This window comes from Chinchilla lanigera, unplaced genomic scaffold (genome assembly GCF_000276665.1).
Source record: "Chinchilla lanigera isolate Chin_1 unplaced genomic scaffold, ChiLan1.0 scaffold00374, whole genome shotgun sequence".
NCBI lineage: Eukaryota > Metazoa > Chordata > Mammalia > Rodentia > Chinchillidae > Chinchilla > Chinchilla lanigera.
Window position 1 is genome coordinate 1 of NW_004955775.1, and position 22,515 is coordinate 22,515.

The window sequence follows — 22,515 nt, forward strand, 5'->3', positions numbered from 1 at the left end:
GCATTGTTGCTGATGCTTTCTTAAAGTTTTAATGAGTTGGTAGCTATATTATTTCTCCCACTAATAAGTACAATATATAAAGCCATAAAGATGTGACACCGATGATTTAAGGTATTGAGGTGATCATAATGAATTTATGCTGCAGGTTCTGTGCATATTTGCTTAGCAAGGTAAAAATTCAGAAGGGAAAATCATTTCAAATGCAAACACCAGAGTCTACACCTAGGAAGTAAATGGTGATTGCCAGGACGAAGAAGTCTCTGCTCATGAAGGGTACAAATTCTGTTGTAAGCTGTCTGTGAATCAAAAGTTATTCAACCAAGCTTGATGGTCTCCCAGAAGCCCAGAGGGGAAGTACAGTCTTTGCTGCTCATGACAGCTGTCACACACATCCTGCCAATAACAAGTGCACTCAAAGGTGACTTTGAAGTCAAATTTAGCTGACATAACAGGAGAGACAAAGAATCACCAGGGATGGATAGGTTATGATGAATGGGGTTCAAAGGTATTGACATTGAAAAACATTTTTCTAAGGCAAAGTTAAGGTTTTACTAATTTAAGACATACCTCCCAATAATGAAATAAAGATACCTAGATTAAATTAGAAGGAGATTAACATTTTCTGTAGCAATGACTAAGAAGGGTAAATTACCAACAGGAATGGATCAAGGTTTGGAAAACTGCATTTAGGGCCTTGTGATCATGACTTCTTGGGCAGTGCATAGGAGATGTGATCAAATATATAGTGAAAGTTCAAATCCAAGAAATTCTTACAGAAAAGACGCATTACCCTTACCCCTCCCCATAAACTCCTTCTCTTTGAACACTTTAATCCAGTTATTCTTGGCCACTTTCTGAAGCAGTTCTGAAAGTCTTCTTTCATGACTGTCTTTAGTTACATTGTCCTGGCTGTCCTGATGCTCTGAATTGATTAAAAAAAAATGTACCTTTGATACTAATGTTGACTTTAGGGAAGAGCCAGAAGTTGTATGGTGCCACAGCTAGTGAATAAGGTGATAAGAACATACTGTGATGTGTTTATGAGGCTACCTTTTGTTCAATGGCACTCACTATATTTCTGACCATGTATCATAAAAACACCCATGAAGGAGCACTTCCAGCACTGCTTCAGGAAGTGGCCAGAACAATGGAATAAGTATATTTTAAGTGAGGAGAAGTATTTTGAAGGGGTTAATGGCAATGTGGTTTTCTCTGTGATATAGTTTTTAAAATGTAAACATTCACTATTTGGGGGTCACATCTTGTATTTGAACCACCCAGCTGTTGTAGAATCAGATACCCCAAAGTCACCGAGGACAACCTCTTTAGGCAAATGTCTACGTCTCCTGGTGTTTGCATCAGAGTGAGACGACCATTCAAAGCACAGTCTACATGGGTTTGAGGCTGACTTGCACAGCAGCTGGAAACTGTGTGAACAGCTCTGCACAGTCACAGTGATCAGCAGTGGATTATCTACATGTTCCCAGGGACTGGAAATCCGCCATGGTCCTGCATGCCCACTCTAGTTTACTCAGGCTTTGAAATCTGACTGAGTTAGTAGACATCCAACTGGAGTCATTGGTGCATTTTACATGACTGTTTGGTGGAGGTAGTGACCCCAAGATGAACCCTTCTACTTAGCAATTTTTTTTTTGGTCTAGTGAACATCTATCATGTATTTTCTCTTGGAGAAATGCTCTTTTTGGATGGTAGAAAGAGCAAATAAAGAGTACAGTATATACAAGATGATATTTAATACTTACTTTGAAGTCGTTTCCAAAATGCTATACCTATAAAAGAAGCCCCTTTTGTGAACAGCCTAAAATTGTGCCCTTCCTAATGATTTGTGCTACTTACCAGATGGTCAAGTAAGGTTTGGGAATGCAGGCTGGCATGCATGGTATCACCTTTACTGCTTCTGTTCAGGATTCAGATCATTCTATCTTTTCTATTGGTAAACATGAGTTTTCCAGCTCAGTGTCTTAAAATCTAGTTACTGAAGAAATGTGCTGCATAATGGGCTTAATGATCCAGGACTGGAATAGCAGGGATCTGGAATGAAGTCTGTCAGGAGAGCTATGCTATTTATATATGAGCAAAGCTTACACAGGCAGTTCTGTATTATCCTTGCTGCTATTAATAAGCTTGCACTCTTCGTGAGTAGCTAATTTAAAATGAATCTTAGATGATTAAAAGTACCAAAAATGGAAAGGAACCTTGAACCATCTCTGCCCTCATAGCCCTGATAATTAATAGACTATGTGTCCAGGATATAATATGACTGGCTGGTGATAGTATGATTTATAATTGTTATCCTAACTGCAACCTTCAGTTGGATTAAGCAATATTTTCACTGACCTCTCCATGTCCAAGAACTCTGTTCTGTGACTCACGCCATTTTCCTTTTTCTACATGGTATCGTCTTGTCTTTTGTTCCTAAATATTACGCAGCCATCAGGTTCAAAAGAAGTTCCTCAAAACTTTTCTCCAGCTTCTCTATCTCATTTACATCTCCATTTTCTGAATCATGACTAGACTGAGTTTTACAATTTACTACACAGTGTTCTCTGTGGTTGTTAATTTGACCTTTCGCATTTCTTGAGAGCCAGGTACCACACGTCCTCTCCATTATTGGATACCCAGTAACACGGCTCTTGTTAAGATGGGGGTGCTGGTCAGACCTGTACTGTGGGTTCATTTTCCAAATGCCCAACAATATAGTCCTCTATTGACACTGAATGCTAAGAAATTCCACAGTTTCATGATCCAAAAGAATTATACAAAATTACTAACCTGAAATGCACAAGGGGTGTTATCCACACAGTAAACTCTCAAATTGTAATCCAGAGAGTTACAGGACATGCAGCCAAAGACTGCCACCTTGAGTTGCTTCACAGCACAGTCTGTGATTGGCTCTCCTGTAAGGGCATAGGTCCCAAAACTATCAAGGAGCACATGACATGCAAAGGGATCCAGAAGGCAGTAACAGGATGTGGATTCATCCTCCACTGACATCACTTCCTGTTGGAGAAAGATGCATTAAATTATCTGAGCTTGCAAAAAAGATGGAAGTTAGCACTTTACAAGGACATAAACAAATAAACCAATGTGAAGAAATATTTTTTCAGAATATTTTTATTATCTTAATTATCTGATGTTAAGCATGCCTCTTCTATTAAAATAACTGCTTAATTCAAAAGCCCAATAAGTGGCTATGTTTAGGGAGCAATAATTCTACTTTGATTATAATAACAAAAATCACTTTGGAATTCCATTTCTGGTTAATGGTTCAATGTCAATCTTAAAAAAATGTTGAACATTAATTTCAATAAAAGAAACATTTTTTTATAAAGTTCTATTTCAGAAAATCTTTTAAAATACCCATAAAGTAATGTTTATTTTCTCTTAAACATTTTATCCTCTTTCATTTCACTGAAATCATTCATGAGGGACCATTAAATAAATGATTTGGATATAATGTACTGGAATATTTTACTCTCTCTGATAAGAACTTTGATCTGTGTGGCTGGCCTGAGAGAGCATAAATATAACACCATCTGGATGTAAAAGAACGTGAGGAAGTGCTGAGAAGAAAAACTCAACCAGTAAAAATCAAGGCAAAGAAAAACATAACAGGAAGGAGACCAAAATATGCTTCCTGTATGAACTACATGCCCCAAGATAATTGTCCTGGGATAAGTACTGAATAAAGCACAATGCATCAAGACACAGCTGGGCACAATATATGTAATCCACTGCAGCTAGTGAGAATTTTCTACTCCTAAAGAAATTTTCTTTTTCCTTTTACTTCTTCTGTCTGAAGCACCTCCTGCAAGGCAAGATCCCAGGTCTGGCTGGTGCAGGTCATTGTGTTCCAACAAGATAATACATCTGCTTTCATGCAAACTGACTTCAGACAGACATAAAGGAATTCCTATCAGACAGATAAATCAGAGCTTTTCACTTAAAATAGTCATTCCATTACAATTGTTCTCTGCTGTGCTGGTCCCCCTAGCTGTTAGCCCCTTATTATGTATCCTCCACTCTTGTCTCCTTTTCTGTTCTCTCTTGTGAGTGTTCTCACATGCACAGGGAAACAGACACTAGCAGCAATCCTCAATGCATTCATTAATTCACAGAACTCAAAGTCCCTACTGGGTTTCTGGTCAACCTAGTTATGTTAGAATGTACAGGGTGGGGGAATAAGTGATATTGTGGTTTGTTTTCTGCACACAGCCTCCCTGCCCAAGGCTCCTCCTTATGTCCAATAAATAACATTAGACAGGGCATGGCCTGGGAGGTGAGGGAGTCAGTGAGCAGGTACATAGTTTTTCCCAGGGACAGCTCTGAGGGTAATTACAACTACCAAACAAAATGCTCTTTTCTTTTGATCTCTTGCCTCTCTTTTCCATTACTATAGGAAAAAATGAGCCAATAGCTTCAGAATTTTATAAAATGTGTGTCACAACTCCTTTGCAACAAGAAAAGGTTCAAAACCTCATTGTGCTAAGACAGGTAAAGCTATCCAGAGAACCCAACTCTCATTTTACAGAAAAGGAGGAGTAGGGGCTCACCTCCCACTTGCCCTGCTGAGTCCTCTTCTTTAAGTGGATGTTCCAGTGCTCGGAGCTGACATCTGCACAGTGAGGGATTGTCAACGCAAAGGGGGTCGTGACGATCATCTCGGGAGGACCGCAGGTGACTTCTGGACTCAGGAGGACCTCAGACCCTTCTGACTGCAGGCTTCATTGTGGAAAGGAGAAAAATGGACAGGAGGAGGTGTTGTGAATGAGGATTCACTACAGGCTGGGAAACCCCGGGGGCGAGCAAGTCCCTGCCCAGAGTTGCTTTCTGGGTAGCACCTTATTTACCAAGGGCAACTCTGAAAAGCCGTTGTTAATTTTAAACTCCTCCAGCACACATGCCAAGCTGGATTCCAAGCCTAGGTTTTGAAGAACAAATCAACGAAATAACAAATGCTTCCTTGGGCAGAATCAGGGGACTCTAATACTGATTGGTGGGTCACACCTCAGCTGCTGAATCTTTTATTTTTCTTGATAATATTGTCAATGACAAAGTTAAAAGCATTCTACAAATGACTGATCTGGTAGTCTTATTACAATCAGATTACTTTTTCTCCACCACACACTCAATAATATTTTTAATGCTGGTAAGTGATGAAACAAATTATTGTGGAACAAAACAGTACTTCAAACATGCAGAAATTGAGAATGTTTATTCTGGTTTTGAAAACACTTATTTTCTGTCAATGCATAATACATAGGTTATATAGGGATAGCACAGTAGACAGTTAGTTATAAATGTGCATACTGTAGCACATAAATATATATTTTAAACTCTTTCCTATTTCATATCTGAATATAAAATCAATCCACCCAATCCTGATGTTCAGATTTTTTGTACTATAAATTATTTTCAATGGAAAAGGCAGTCAAGAAACAGATAAAAGAAAGTGCAATTTAACAAAAGAAATAACGATACTTCATTGAACACTTCACTTTGCATTTTCTTGGCTTTTTTTTTTTTTTAAGAATACTGGGCATCAAACTCAGGGACTTTTGCAGTCTAGACAAACAGCTCTCACACTGATTTATATCCCAGCTCTTGTCTTTTGTTTTCAATCACCGCCCACAAACAGTTAGAAAAGGTAGTTTATAGCATAGCAAATAACAGAAGTATGCTTAATTTCCCCCTAACTGCATATGTGTTTTTGAATAAACTATATGATCTTTTTTTTTGGTTTACTGTGTTTTCACTTCTAAAAAATATGACACTGAATATAGCTAGTAAAGCAATTTAGCACTCACAAATGACAATGCTACATGAGATCTAGGATTGACATTATTATCAAAGCCTTCACTCACACTACGTAAGAGGACATTTAAACATGTCATCCCTGATAAAAAAAATCAACCCCTGGGCCAAACTCAGGATGACCTCTGTTTCTAAAAGATGACACCTCTCCTGTGAGCTTGTATACACAGTTTCCTTTGGGTGCATCTAACATGTTATTAATTTCTGAATTGCTTTTGTTGCCATCTTGTTTCCTCCTACATTATTTGTGGTCAGACTTGAGCTCATTATCCATAATTTGCTGCTGCATGAAGAAGGATTATCTTACATCTGCTGTATGCAAGACAGGACTGGACATTGTTGCACTATTTTCCTCCTTCCCCAGGAAACACTGGAGATGGCTTCAAAAAGTTTAATCTTCCCCAAAGTCCAGACTCGACAGTTCTCCCTCTATAAGCAAAGTAGAGTTGAAACGGTAAACATGCTTGCATTTATCCTTTAAGCAGTCAGCAAGACTGGAAAGCAGTATATTAGCAAAGGAAAATGCTCTATAAAAAGCGGAGACGAGTGTACTCAAGGTTTGAAAAAAAAAAGGTAAACTTCCAGTGTGTCTAAGCAGCAAACACAGCAGCCTGTGTGTGGAAGCGGCCAGCGGCCATTAGAGAGGACAGCGTCTTTCCTGTAATTGCCGCCTGCATTCAGCATAGACAGGAATAGCAGGGATGCTTATGAGTGACTGATGACAAACTCCCCTACAAGAACTACTTAATTGCTTTCAGAGAATCATCCCCCTTGTTGAACATATTGTTCAAACATATGGGAATTTGGGGAATTATTTAATGCCAAATGAACTGAAATCAGCTAATTAGATGAACCCTCACACTCATTGTGAATAGCAAGACTCCTTTCAGTAATAATTTAAACTGCATTAGCGGGCAGAGGCAGGGCATATTGAGTATTGCAAAAGCATAGAGTAGGAGTTTTTCCATTAAGCAGGCATGGGACATTTCCATAAGTGCAAAGTAAGTAAACCAAGATTTACATCTAATCCTCCTACCATAAAAATAATGTCTGTGGGTGTCAGTCTCTCTCTGGTGGAAAAAAAAACCTTAATCGCTCCGTTTTTCCCCATGATTAATAATAATTTGCCCTTTCCTGCTACCTTTTCTCTGTGGCAATCAGGGAGATTTACAAACATTAATTAAAGCCCTCCACACACCTGTGGGGGCAGGTGTTCATGGCAGAAGGTCACAGAGAAGTCAATCAAAGGGAAGGCAACAAGATCACCCTACATTTCTGACTTACCAGCTCCTCCTCTCTGTGACCAGGCTGCTCTTTTCTTCTCTATCATTGTTAGGAGATTTATGGCCAAATAGTTGCTCTTACAACATCCCCAGGAAAGAGGAGGGTGAGAATTTATTCCCAGTGTAGAGAGAGACATGGGTTCGGGACATTTGAGGACAGGCTGGGGAGAAGCCTTTAAGTGGGTGTGGATGAAAATGATGTTTTGTAAAAGAAAAAAAAAGCATAGATGACATTTAAGTTCTCTCACATTATATAACACATGATAAGGCAATATTCGTGTCCCGGCTGGGAAAAAAATGCAACAGTTTTCTAAAATTGTTGTGAGCTAATAATAGCTATGAGCAATTAACACAGTGATTTCAGGGCAATAGTATGAGTCACTTCACTGGATCCTACACCTACTGTCACTTGTAGACTGAAAGCCCTTGCTGCATGGGCTTCTGTGGCCTTTTCATTCTTCTCTCTAGGTATACATGTACCGATGTGTCTCATGTATGTGCCTGTGTTTAGCCCTATTGTTTGAATCCTGTGCATGCACAGGAAAAGATAAATAATTTAAGATCCAGGTCTTATTTCTATAGGAACTCTGCTGGCTGAGATTTCTAATTCAGTAAATTGTCACCGTACCACTATGTGCTTTAACAAAGTTTTTGAGGCCTTCTGAGTGAACACCGTGTGAATTTAAGACACCTGGGCAGTGAGATTGGTCTGCCGATTTCATCTTTCGTACCCCCACTCTGCGTATTTGTCCTCAACCTGGCAACCTCAGTCATCCTGCTAAAAATGGCTTGTTCTTGCCCCGCAGGATTGCTGCAGTCAGCCTCCACTGCTCTGTAGTGACCCTCCAGACACCTAAGTGAGTTAGCACCATCAAGTGCTTCAGGTCTTTGTGTATATGATACCTACTAAGAAAGCTTCCCCTGCCCATGCTTTGATAATTGCAGCATTCCTTACACCAAAAGCTGATCACTCTTTTTCTTTTTTTTCTGCGGCACCTAATGCCTTCTTGTATACTATATAATTTATTCAGTAGTATTTGTCTTCTGCACACTAGAATGTAAGCTGCATGAGCCTGGAGAGTTTTGTAAATGTTTTGTTTATAACTAATTGCACCCTTAATGCCTGTTATATGCTGGTTTCAAAACATCTGTAGAAAGGAACATAGAAGCCACCTTAGTGGTTCCCACTGATCACCTCTAGAACATGTTAAGCATCAAAATAAATAATAGTAGTAAAGTATTAGAACTCATTGGGTCATGTAAGAAGACACAAAAGCTACTGATACAAATGAATGAGAAGGAAAAACTTCCAAACAAAGAAAAACTAATCAATGGGGAAAACTATCAATTGGCAATCAACTACATTAATACTTGATTCAATGAAGCATCATAAATGAATGCTAATATATTGGATGAATGTCCCAAGAGTAATAAAGAACTGTGCGTATGGTCTCAAATTATCTTACCACAAGGGACTTACTAATTACAAAAAAGTAAAATATCCTCTCACAATGAAGAATTTTGGATGACACCAACTAACATCTGTTATAAAAGTTAACATTGTTAATAAGGAGATGAATGGACGGAATACCTCTCCTGATAGGACACAGTGGAGAGAACTGGCATCAATTCTGTGGCATTCCTGCCCAAAGAACACAACCTGATTCTCACCACAGGGAAACATCAGACAAGTTCAGCTCAAGGGACGTTCTGAAAAACACCTGATCAGCATGCTTAAAAATTGTCAAAGTCACGACAAACAGACCCCTTGTGCCAGATGAAAGAGCCTAAAGACACAAGAAAATCAAATGTAATCAACTGACGTGGATTTTCATTTGCTACAAAGGATGTTGGCTAACAGGTGAAATATAAACAAGGTCTGTGAACTAGGTAACAATATTTCATTAGTGTTAGTTGCCTGCTTGTAATTATGCTATTATGTAAGATATTTTATATTTGAGAGACATATACACTGAAGTATTGGGGTAAAGGGCACCTGGTTCACATAATTAAAAAATGTGTATGTGTACATGTATGTATTTTATTTTTATATATACATGCACAGAGAGAGATGAACATAACAAATGTAAAATATGGATATTTATGAATCTGAGTGTAGGGAGTAAGTATTCTTTATTACTCTTGCAGGTTTTCATTAAGTTTAAAATTATATAAAAATGAAATTTGAATGAATGGCTACATGAGGATAGAAGAACTGGGGAAATAATTTCCAGAATTTGTACAATAAAATCAGCAAGGCCACTGACTATTACATACTGTACTGGAGGTAACAGAGGTGATGCAGCTGGTAATAGCAAGGGGATGGGTCCTACTGCACCTTGTAGTAACTGACATTTTGCTGCACCTCCCTGCAAGCCAAGGTCAAAGGTCATGGTGAAGGTCAGCTGCCATGCAGCAGCTGCTGGCCATGGCAGGTGTGGAGGTATGTGCCCACACGTTCTGCTTTTGCACCTAATATTTTTTGATCTGATGCTAAGGCTGTGAAATGTCATTTCCTTCAAGCAAAAAATAAAACAGCTCCAAGTTTGGAGATGAGGTTTTCATTGTTGTTGTCTGCCATGCTGCGCTTAGTAATTATCTTTCCCTCCTTCCGTCCTATGGTCTATGTTATAGACTAATGTAGGTTTGATCACCTTTATACTGAGTATCATTCAGGAATCCAGGCAGGAGAGTAATGATAGTTTTACTATGTCAGGTCCTGGGTCGGTACATAATTAAATCATATTTTAATGGAACAGACATAAAAGACAGATAGATGGAAGCTGCTGTCTTAAAATTAGAGCTCAGAAAGCAAGGTAGCTCTAGCCTCCTACAGTTTCCTCCTGACGAGACACGGCTTTAAATATTATCATTCTCTTCTTCTCTTGTCATTAAAACCCTCAGATCTTGACCTAGGGTGCTAAAGTTGCTGTGGATTAAAAAAATCAAGCTTTCAGGCTTTGCTTCTTTTTTTTTTTCTTCTCTGGTGTCAGAAATCTGGCCCACTTGTCAGCTTTGTCCACAGATTTCACATCAGCCTCAGGAAAATCACATCACAGAGGCTCCAGGAGAGCGAGCCCTTTAAAGCTGGTTTTTCTCTTCAGTTGATCTCAACACCATGACTACATGTCCTGAGGACTATAATTCTAGAACTCCTATGCTTGATTTAAGGAAACAGATATCTGGAAAGGGACAATAGGGAATGAGGAGCAAAACAGAAGAGAGAGTAAAACAAAATAGAAGCTTCTAATATACCCCTCTTGCTTTTCCTCTTTAAGTGGTTCTAAAACTGAAATGTGGTTCAGAATTCCTCGGGGAGTTTGTTTCATAATATATTCCCAACCACACATAAAAATTGTTTGATTTACTGTTTCTAGAATAGGAACCAAGAACTTGCCCTTGTATACCTACATCCCCTACTTGCAGGGTGTTTCTGGCAGTAACATTTGAGAATTGTGTTACTCTGGAGAAAATACCCAAAGCAACACTTCATGAATGAAGGATCGGTGTTCTGAAAAATACAAGGTGAGCTTCTGAGGTAGTACATGATGCCGGTCAAGTTTCAGTGCTCAATGTGAAAGCCTTGGCCGATGCTACTAGGATAGAAAATCAGCCACACAGGGACTGCTCCCTACCCCTTATTCATCAGTAATGGTGTCAGGTTGGACCTTGATTAGCGGCAAATGGAAATAATGTTCTAGCTCATAAAGCTATTCTAGTTCATTAGTTGGGGCAAGAAAAGGAGTAGCTAAAACAGTAGCTTACAACCAGCAACGTGCATAATTCTCTGAGGATACAAGCATAGGTCTTTAGTACTGGGGGTTTTACAGATGGGGTCACTCACATAGTGCATAGGACTACAGGAGGGGACACATAGTGCATGGGGATTTGGGGTGGGAGGGGAAGCATCTTTACCATGGAGTGAGTTTATCTGAATTTGCTGAAATTTGAACACTACCAGGCTAAGCAACTACACTGTTTGCATATGTTAAAAAGCTCTGGTTTACACACACATTCATAGGGTGTTTATCAATTAATATACTGAAGGAATCACAAATCAGGTGCAAATCATCAGCTTCCAGACACGATTTAAGCCTCATCTCTCACACAGCACTGAGCTTGTGCTGAGTTTGTGTTTTAGCCGTGAAATGATGGCTTGCCGTGAGAGGCGAGGAGGAGGCCAGCATCGTGTGCGGTGATATATTTTAATATTTAGTAAATTGCTTATTTGTTTTCATTTTGAACGGGGAACATGGCCTTATCCAGAGGAAACAAGAAATCCTATTTCATGGAGTCATTTTGTTTTAAGCCAGGGGAGGACCTACCAATAATAAGGCCCAACATTTTCCAAGTTTAGGTGCTAGGCCTGGGATGAAGTGATAAGCCAAAAAGACACTATAACTTTCAGGCACACTTGGGACTAGAATCTACTGTCCTCTTAGTGTGATGGGGAGCGGTGTGCATTGGGAAAAGGCGAGTGGTGGGTGGGGAAGGAAGGAACAAGTAAAACATCCCTATGGGACATATTCCCGAAACTAACATTTACCCTCCCTCCCTCCCCCTCCCCTCCCCCTTTTCCCACCCTTCTGCTCTTCCTTCTCCCTCTTCTTTCCTTTCTGGGACAAAACCTGGGGCTTGTGAATGCTAGCCAAGGGCTCTATCACTGAGCTATACTTTCAGTCCCTATCTCAGAATTTTAAGACAAAATGGGGGCATGAGAGTTGCTATGGCTGTAGTCACAGGCACTGAAGAAAGTAGTGTCTTTAGGCACATAAAATGATCACGACAGAGGTTTGCATGAATCTCCTGCTAGCCGTGTAACACAGCTTTACTGGCTTAACAGATTTATTTTGCAGTTCTGTATCCCTGAGGCCTCCCTGGGCTACCTTGAAGATGTCAGGAGAGCTCCACTCTATAGCAGGCTCTTGCAGTTAATTTAGTTCCTGTCTTTTCCAGCTTTGGGAAGCTGACAGTATCCCTTGGCTCAAGGCCCCTCCTTCCCTTTGAGCCAGCAGCATGGCATCTTCAGATCTCTCTCTGACTCTTATAGTACCATTCTCCTCTTAAGAGCACCCTTACGTTGCACCTCCCTGGATCACACACAACATGCTGCTTCTCCAGGTCTCTAACTTACTCACACCTGCAAGGCCCCTTTTCCATGCAGGGTGAGGTATCCATACATTGCAGGGATTAGGAAGTGGACAACGTTGAGGCGCTGTGCTTTTGCCTGTCGTCATGTTCTTCCTGGCTTGAAACCCTTTGCTGCTGTCTCCTGGTTCATGCTGTCACCCAGATGTCACACAACTTGATCAAGGGGTCTGCTCTTTTTGGGGTTAACTTTAATGTTTCAGCTTCTAGAGCCCTCACTGTAGCTCCCAGAGAGAGACTCCTGTTGCATGTCACAAGATGGTGTCCTGGAAAGTAGTTATGTTGCAATGGAAAGGTTACAGCCAGGGGAGTTAGGAGGTTGACCACAGGTTTTCAAAGGACCGCATGGAAGCAGTCTGTGCATGAGCTGGCATCTTCTCCAGGCATTTTTATTAGGCTATGAAAAGTGAAGTGGAAAGGGTGATATATATTAAATACCTTAATAGGAAGGGCTTTTTCTACTTCCAGCATGGGCCCTAGAAATGATGATGGCATATACAAATAAAAATAATTGTACTATGTGGTGCCCCATTAAAATGTCCAATCAAACCCTTGAGCTGGTGACTTTCCCCTTATTGAATTAAGGTATACCTCCACTCAGATCTATGGACAACATTCAAAACCATTGTTATCTTGTCATCAGCATCTTTAGTTAAACACACCTATGGACTACTCTAATCACTTCCCATTGTGAGCCCACAGGGCCCACAAATGCATGCTGATTACAATGATGGTGATTTTTATTTAAGTGTCTGTGGACTGAAAGGATGTGAGGTGGAAGAGAGAGCAAAGAACATGGTTTGGGGGGAAATTCTTCCCCAAAATGCAGATCTTACACTAACAATGTAAAAATTCCTTTTTTTTAAAAAAAAAATGTGTCTCCCTCCTTATCTTTTTCTTTTACTTTTTGGGAGTAATGGCATTATATTCTAACCTAAATGACTCTGAAGAAATCATCATGATTTTACTGGGGGAAAGAGCATAATCTTCCACTAACGGTGCATTAACCCTTCTAGGCCATTAAGATACCATTTGATAAATTGCCCCTTTTATTACACAGCATGGTACCAGTAGCCTGAAAGAATTAATGTATTTCCCAAATGGCAGCAATTTATTCCCTTGGCAGTAGCAGAGAGAGAGTCTTTTTTTGTTTTGTCCCTTAGGAAGTACCTTTCCTCAGTGATTCCCTGTTGTAGAGCTAATTAACACCATGTTTCTTGGCAGGTATAGGTATATGCCATCAATTTGATGCTTCCAATAAAATTTTAAAAACTTATGTAAAGCAAGAAATTGGACATAAACCAATTTCTGACCACTGAGCAACAGTGGTGACAGGGACAAGCCAACCACCATCTAGCAAGACACCCTGCCCAAGTGGATGGGGGCAAATCTTGCTCAAGGTGAGCTAAGCCACACATCTGGCTGAACTGTTCACTCATCTGATCTAAACAGCATGGCTCCCAGCATTCAATATGGACTCTCAGAGTGACCAGAGTCATGTGAGAAACAGTGGTAGACTCAGGGAGTTGTTTGGAACTTCACAAGGGTCTTAAGTTTAGGGTGAACCACTATCCTATTTGTTATGATTGAATGGATCTTTCCTCTGAAGCTAGATACATAATCACAGTAAAAAGGAAAGATCCATGCATCATTAGGTCAGACTAAAGCAAAAGAGAATTTCTGTTACCTACGTAATTAAAAAATTAAGGATAGACAAAAGACAATGACATACAGACATGGCATTTAAAGATCCCTCTTAGGATTGGGACATAGCTCAGTGGTAGTGTTTGCCTGACATGCACAGAATGCTGGGTTAGAGTCCCAGCACCACAACAAGTAAATAAGCAAGCAGCACTTCACAGTTTGCACTGGACTTCTCATATATGAAGTTGCTGTACTGCTTTATAGGAATCCTGAGGCATAGTTAATAACATAAACAATTTACAGATCCCAGAAGTGAGGCCTTTAGAAAAAAATTGTTTGTCCTCGGTCATACAGCTGTTGGAAATGCAACAGAAGCCCAAGACTTCTGAATGCCAGTGTTTCCCCCACTGCGCCATCATGTCACTGCTGACAAATCTGTGTTTCATGCAGGAACATTGTCAACATCAGCAGCTCCTTCCAACAAGTTACACATTAGCAGCTTGTTTCATTGTGATCACTTCATTAGGATCAGTGGGTAGATTCTTTCTTATAAAAGAGAAAGAAAGAGAGAAAGAGAAAGAAAGAAACAAAGAAGAAAGAAAGAGAGAGAGAGGAGGAAGGAAGGAAGGAAGGAAGGAAGGAAGAAAGGAAGGAAGGAAGGAAGGAAGGAAGGGGAAAGGAAAAGGAAAAAGAAGGTAGCTTTCTCCTTGAATGGAGCCACTAAGGATTTCCTGTGGCCGCATAATGACCTTCCCAAACTGGTAGAGAGGATTGTCATTATACTCCCTGGTGAAAAGTTGGATGTGGAATTTCGATTTGGCATTTGGTTTACTTGTTCTTGATTATAGACATTATTTTCTCTTCTATTTATTCCTCAATCAATTTTTTCCTACTCCTTTTCTTATAAGTCAGAGAGCTGTGTTTATTCCCTAGAAAGAAATCTAAAGTTGTTCTTAGAGCAACTATTATCACAAATCTCTCAAGCGACCTGCAGCTGGCAAAACTCTTGTCTACTAATTAATCATCACTTCCCAAGCCAGATTTCTGGGCATTATACTCAGCTCCTTCATTCCACACTCACACACACACATACACACAAACCATGCTGAGCTCCTCCCCAAGTGTCTCAAACCTCCCCAAAGGTAGCAATATGGAGACTATAGAATGGGTATAAAATATTCAAGACTAGAGGCAAAGGCACTCAAGAGTAGAGTGACTATAATTTTTTGCTCAAATTGACAGATTTGGGGGGGAGAAAAGGAACACTATTAATAATTGCACCAAGCAAAATGTGGCATATTTTCACTGTCTCTTGAGGAGGGTGTTCATAGCAGGCAGGTGTCAACTTCGGCAGTGGATCTGAGGCAAAAGATACTATCTCTAAAAGGTGAACATGACCAAGTCTTCTATATCAAAAGGCTCATCAGTTCTCACCCACAAGACAAAGCGCAGTCTCCACAGGAAGGGAGCACACCACCTCCTGTACACCTTACCTTTTCAGCCTCCTTCCTGTTACTTTTGCATTTACATTTTATTCTGCTTTGCTTAGTTTCCAAATATATGATGCTGTTTTTACCTCAGCAACTGTACATGTCATTCCTCTCAACTGCAATGGCTTTTTCACTCTTGTAGCTTCAAAGCTGTCCGTTATTTCTTCTCTGAAACTTTCTCTAAGCATCTACATAGGGTCCTCCCTTCATTCCTGGTTCACATTTGTGTGTATCTGTCAGCCCACAAACCTCACTGGAATGTCATTGTTAATTTAAGTAACTGGCTTGTTGAGGGTGCTTAGCCTAATGTGACATTAGATAGATTTAGTTTTCCTATTTATTACTAACAGTCATGCTTGGTGGAGCTGCTCATGGTAACAGGAACCCTTAAGTTTCTGCTTCTTTGTCTCCCCTCTTCCCTTCCTCCTCTCTTCTTGTCTCTTCTCTCTCTCTCACTCTCTCTCTGGCTTCATGCATGCATTCTCTGCAAGGGCTCTACCACTGAGCTACAACTCCAGCCTATTTTTATTATGAGAAAAAGTCTTGGTAAGTTGCCTACCTAACTTCAAATTTGTAATGTAGGGGCTGGGGATTTAGCTTAGCAGCACAGCACATGCCTGGCAAGCGCAAGGTCATGAGTTCAATTCCCAGTACCAGAAAAAAACCCAAATTTGTAATCTTTCTCTTTTATCCTCATACGCATTTTATTTTAACTATAGAACATTTTAATAATATCGAGTTATTAAAATAACAACTGGCTTTTAAGATTTATTTTTACTAGTTTTAAAAGTTTAATCTCACATGTGGTCCAAATTCCACCCATGACCCCAGTACCATGGGCACATTTTCATTACACTCACGAATAACTGTATGGACACAGGAGATGCTCAAGATCAGTGATGGTGAAACTTTTAGAGAATAAATGTCCAAACTGCAGCTCCTAACCCACTTATTTATCACAAAGTGCCAACACTGCAATTAAACCTGAACATTCAATGCTCAGGCGCTGGGGTGACTTGGCTTGTGTGTTGGCAGAGAGGTCTTTGAGTGTTTGCCACCACTGCTCTAGCACTCATCGTGGAGGGAAGGAGAGGCGGTCTCCTTCCCCAGGCATTCCTTCTTCCGAGCTCATCTCTGTGCTTTGTGATGAGAAGAAAGGAAAAGGAAACACACACATTTTTCCTTACTGTGGCAAGGTGGTCCTCTTTCTTAGACAGCTTGCAAGATTTCAGAGATAACTGTTAATAGTGGTGACTCTAAAAGTTCTCAGTGACAGTGGGTGTAGGGGACCAGAATACCAACAAGTGTCCTAAGTACCTGCTGTCCCTTGGGAATGGCAGTTACACCTGCCAGCTGGCTCCCCCCTGCAGAAGTGCCATCTTGGTCTTGCGTGTAGTGGCCCCAGTAAATTTATGGCTTTTAGTCTCATCCTCTAAGGCCCACAACCCATGGTGAAGCTTCATCTTCTTTACTTCCTAAGAATATGGGGACTTGGGGGTTTCGGACGTGCTCTTTGCCCCTTCTGTCTTTGGTTTTGCCAGCACTTCTCAAAGCTTACTCCATCCCTGTCCTGTTTTCTGGTAGTACGGAACAAGTCAACAAAGAGATAGGGAGATCAGGTATCAGGGTCCAAAAGATGACCCAAATTTTATAAGTAACTCCCTTGGGAATCTCTTTGGCTTTGGAGAGGGGAGGGAGTAGTCACTTATGACACTTATATTCCTCCAAAATGTGACTGCTCTTTTTCACTCTTCAAATCCCACTCTCATAGCAACAGGATGGAGAGGGCTTTGTGTGTGTGTGTGTGTGTGTGTGTGTGCGTGTGTGTGTGTGTGTGTGTGTGTGTGTGTGTAGAAAGGGGCAGGGGCTGGTGGTAGGATCCATTACCAAGAAATGGTGCTTCTTGGCAGGTTCTAAAGGGAAGGGAGAAATAGCATTGGTAAATCTCTGAAAATACAGGGTTTGATTTTTTTCTCTAATCAACTCTGAACCTTGCCAATACCAGAAATACAGAAAAGTCCACTGAATCCCACACACGACCCTGCAAGAGTATATAACCTTCCTCTTCCCCCTCCTATACTTGAGTTCATATTCATCATGGTCCACAATACTGACTACATTTTGCATTAAATGGCTACTGACTGAACTGAGATCATAACACTAATTGTGGAAACTCTTCTAAAAGTCCACTACTTTAAAATATATTTATTATTTTTGCAGTAAGAAGGTGGAATGCACTTTTTACTTTTTGGTGCAAGCAGAGGGATGGCTTGAACAGAATCTACTGGAAAGTCCTCCAAGCTTGGGAGGCAAGCAGAGATACAAATCAACTCAGGAGGAGTTAGTCAGGCTTTCTTCCCCACAGCAGTGGCCTGACCAGTCATCCCGTGTCAGGGCAAAGTCGAATGTGGGTGCTCTTGTTCTGAGCTCAGGAGGCAAAGTTTTGAGTGAGGGCCACAGGACTGAAATATAGTAACATTAGGTAGTGGGGGTTCCTTACCTCCTGAGGAACCAGAAAAAGTATAGTAGTTTTATCTCTTATCAGGATGGAATATCCTCTTACACCTCAAATGTCTGCTTTGACATAAAACATACTTTAAACAGGATCATATCATAAAATTCCATTTCTGTTAGTAAAATGGCCACTGGCCAGGCTTTTAATCTCATTGATGAAAGATGAGTATGTACATGAGCTTTCTAAAATTCCCTAATAACTAAGGTCCTTTCAAATAGTCTGAGGACATTCCTGAGGGCATACATTTTTTGCTAGGTATGATATATGAGGAGGTGTGTGTAAGCATATTTATAATTTTGTGTATCTTGCTACTGTGGGATTGAAAACCATATGAAGCTATTCTGCAGGAGTAGCCCACACTGCAGTATTTGTGAACTCATTACTGGAAAAGAATTTTATCTTTTCTCCTCCATTTCCTAAAGCTACTTTCTCTGTCTTCCTAGTCTAGCATCTAGTCTTATTTCATACATTACTATTAAAACTATGGCACCATGTAAGGACCTTTAAAAAGTGTTTCATATCACTGCACTTGCTACCTTTTCAATCTTTACCCCAAAATGTATCTGTTAGGCAGGCCATACCATTTAATAGTGAAAAACAAAGCACAAAAGTGGTTGAAATATCTCATCTGGGCTACACCCAAATCCTCAAATAGGCATAGGTTTGTAAATTCTCCAGTAAGATTACTTACACATTTCTGATGCCACCCTAAGCATTTGATCAGAAAGAGCCACATGACAGTGTAATTGGAAAAAGAAATGAATGTTTGCCTTTGGTTTCATTTTATTGCCTCTCAGAAGAAAGCTCCCTAAAATAATTTTCTGGTCCAGTTCTCCAGTCTCCAGCCATGGGGTGGGACGGAGTGCAGGAAAGAGCTGAGAGAGGAGGGTGAGAAGGCTGAGCAGTGTCCATACCCTCCCTTAACCTTCTGTGTGGGTGGAAGCATCTCTGAAGTGAGATGGCTGATTTTCTAATTTCTTTGCTCAAATTACTTAATTTCATTTTACAAAAAATAATCAGCCCCTGCTGATCCTATTGAAAGGATAGAATTCTAACCTCTCAAAAAATTCATGTGGAAATAACAAAAAGGATGAGCCCCAGTTTTTAAAATTTGGGAACCGAGACAGGTGTTTTGAGTTACTGCAGCTGGAGTCCTCCCCTGCACAGCGGGTGTGGACACAGGAGACGGCACCTGGCATGGAGTGGGCTTGCGTCCCCTTGATCCATGTGCCCAAGGCTTATCACCAGCAAACTGTGCAGGCAGTTCCAGTTTCAATTTCATGCCATTGCCTTTCTGAGAGGTCAGTGTGATCCCTGTCCCCAGGATGTCACTGCTGAGTTTCCAGTTTGTGAATGGGGTGGTGCATGAAATATATCTTTGCTCTATTTTTGGCAAAACTTGGGTAGATCACGGAGGGAGCTACTTAAAGCAACAAGTCCTTAGGATTAGCCTTTGTTATACACCCTCCGTTCTCCCTCATATACATACCCCCATTAGAGTCATCAGAAAATGTACCCGGGGAGACAGAAATCACTGAGGTCCCTTCTCTGTCTGGTCAATATCTCTTCATCATTTTAAACTTGACTACCATGATATCACCAAGAAGTGAAGTCTGCCCATATAACACACCAAGACCCTTGCTCAATTTTTCTGTTATTTCCTGTGAAACCCCTACTGCAGTGATATAGGTTAAGCATCCCGAATCTAAAAATCTGAAATCTAAAATGCTCCAAGGTCTGAAACTTTGAATGCTGACATGACACCAGAACCAAAAAAGTCCATACCCGACTTCATGTGACAGACTGCAATCAAAATGTAGGCACATCAAAAAATATTGTATGAATTACCCTTAGGCAAATGTGTATTAGGTATCTATAAAACAAATGAATATTGTGGTTTGACTTGGGTCCTACCCCCAAGATATATTATTATGTACATGCAAATATTCCTATATAAAAAATTCCAAAGTCTGAAATATGTCCAGCCCCAGTCATATCAGATAAGGTCCCCTTGATTTGTAACTCCATCGAATTACAATGTTATCCTTTTCTCCCCAAATCTGGGCTTCTCTGTCCATTTCACTATGATTTCAGCATTAAAGCTCAGCCCTGAGTGTTATCAAAAGTTCTATGAAAATAATATGTATAATTATGCTATAAGATGGGAAGCTTGATGTATTTGATAGGAAGTTTGATGTTTAATGTAAAGAATGTATTTTTACTTAGAAAATTATCTTGCTTGGGATCCAGTCCTGCTATAACTAACCTAAGTTAAACAAGATTTAAAATTAGCATGGTCGTGTTATTATTCACAAGGCTAACAAAAAGTCAGTGGCTATTGTTATTTTCCAGATGAGGGGGCAGGGACACAGAGTTTAGTACCTTACTTCAGTTCACACCCATAATGGCAGTGAAGCCTGGAACTGAACTCAGGGCTTCTGACGCCTGCGTGCACACACTCTTAGCCATTAGGCTAAATGTTTCCTACCATGGTGTTTGTGAAGATTCAGCATGAGGGAGAAACTTGTTCCAGGCTTTCTTTACTCTATTCTATAATTATTATTCTATAATAATTTCTCCCCACACTTCGAAGGCATGCTCTATTTCCTCCTGTCCTGCCTAACACTCAGTGCTCCTGCAGAGGTTCCTGCGGGACAGGTGCTTACAGAGGCCGAGACTGGCAGGGCAATGTCAGAGTTTTCTTCTTACAGTCTCCTACTATAGTTTTGTATGGAAAATCACTCAGTCCATAAGCTTTGGAATTGAAATCTGATGTCCTGAGTACAAATCCCAGCTCATCTCTCGAGTAGCACATCCAGGTAAAGCTAGTTTAGCTTCTTGGAGCTTTCATTTGTTTAAAAATTATTTTCATTTCTAAAGGCCTCTCCTTCAAAAGATTACTGTGGCAATTAAGCCAAATGGATGGGAGACTAGGAGCACGCTACGAATAATCCTAGAACAGCTTCATTGTCACTTTCTCAAGAATGTAGAGCTCTCTTTCAGCACAACACCAAGTGCAGTGCACCCACAGAAAGTGAACAGAGCTCTTTCCTAAGCACTACAACTAACCGTGCCACTCAGCTTTCTGTTGCTGTGATGAATTACCTCTCATACCAACTTATATGTGGAACAGTTTATTCTGGGCCATGGTTTTAGAAGTTTCAGTCCATGGTCAGTTGGTCCTGCTGTTGATGGGCTTGTGACAGCACAGTACATCATGGTTGGAAGGTAGGGCAGACAAGACTGCTCAACCACGGGATCCAAGGAGCCAATGAGAGAAAGAAAGAGAGACAGACAGACAGAGACAGAGACAGAAAGACAGAGAAAGACAGAGAGAGGGAGAGAAATAAAAGGGCCAGGTACCCTATATAGCCTTCAGAGTCAAGCTCCCAATGGCCCAAATTCCTTTTCCTTCTCTCCCCCTCCCCTCCCCTCCTCCCCTCCCCTTCCCTCCCACCCTCTCCCCTCACTTCCCTTTCCTTCCCTTCCCTTCCCCATCCTTCTCTCTCCTCCCTCTCCTCCCCTCCATTAGGCCCCATCTGTTCCTCTACCTCCCAATAGAGCCACAGTTTGGCAACCCAACCTTCAATATATGCACCCTGGGGGATACTTAAGATCCAAATTATGGCACTAGCAAAGGTCCAGGCTCCCGGAAGAAGCTGGAGAAGATTCATCTGATGAATTGTTCAAGTCTGAAACTATAGACAGAGCAGGGATGCCGTAGAGGAAAAGTGACAGTGTCTCCATGGAAAGCAGAGTTTCTTTTTGGAAGCCCCCCAGGCATGCGAGTAGGACCTCCCAGGAGAGGCAGGGGACATCTGATGCAGACAAAATGCAGCCTCACATAAAACTTCGCAAAATGTGAACACATAGTCATCCAAGGCTGCTGAAATATGGGAGGCTGCTTTGTGTCTCAATTCATTCCACACAGCCCTGTCACTGAGAGTTGTCTACAGGATCTGGATGAAGGATATCAGTTACGATACAAGTTATCATGCTGCTGAGCTGGGGGTGTAACTCAGAACAGGCAATGGAGATAATACAGTCAGGAGGTTGGAGGAGACTTCGATTTAAATACAGCATAAACATGTTGCGAGGAAGAACCTGCCGTATTCTGTGTGTGTGAATGTGAGAGGGGCTCGGCACATCCAATTCCCAGACCTAGGACATAAAAGGGAGGGAACCGGGCTCTGGAGACGCAGATGCTAGGAGCAGAGCAGTGCCCTGGAGCTCTGTGGATGCTGGGGGAAGTGTAGGATGTCAGACAGTGGGCATGAAATACAAACAGGGCTTCAAGTCACACTGCAAAGGAAAGATGGAACCATGGTCTTCTGATAAATCACAAGAGTAAAAGCAAAGAACACAGATCCAAGGCGCTCCTTGGCACAGATGAAATTTTGCATGTATGTATATACAGGAGAGTTAACATAGTTGTTCTACTGTCTTCTATTTCTTTGCTGAAAGAAACTGTCAATGAGTCCTTGATTGATCAACATTGCACCTCTCTATCTGTTTTCATGAGAAACCACTTTGAAGATATCAATATGTAATACAACAAGCATTGTTAATTTCCTACCACTTTGTTTGTAACTCTGTATTG

At 40.8% G+C, this 22,515-nt stretch overlaps 1 protein-coding gene across 1 annotated transcript; it reads right to left on the reverse strand.

The window, feature by feature from the left end:
* Window positions 1–2,793: 2,793 nt before the first annotated feature.
* On the reverse strand, window positions 2,794–4,739 carry LOC102009339 (netrin receptor UNC5D-like; the record flags this gene model as incomplete). The annotated part of the gene is made up of 2 exons (XM_005415109.1): window positions 4,575–4,739; window positions 2,794–3,021 (listed from the first exon to the last, which is right to left on the reverse strand). Coding segments are annotated over exons 1-2 (336 nt in total), but the record flags the coding sequence as incomplete, so codon positions are not given.
* Between the last annotated feature and the right edge of the window lie 17,776 nt (window positions 4,740–22,515).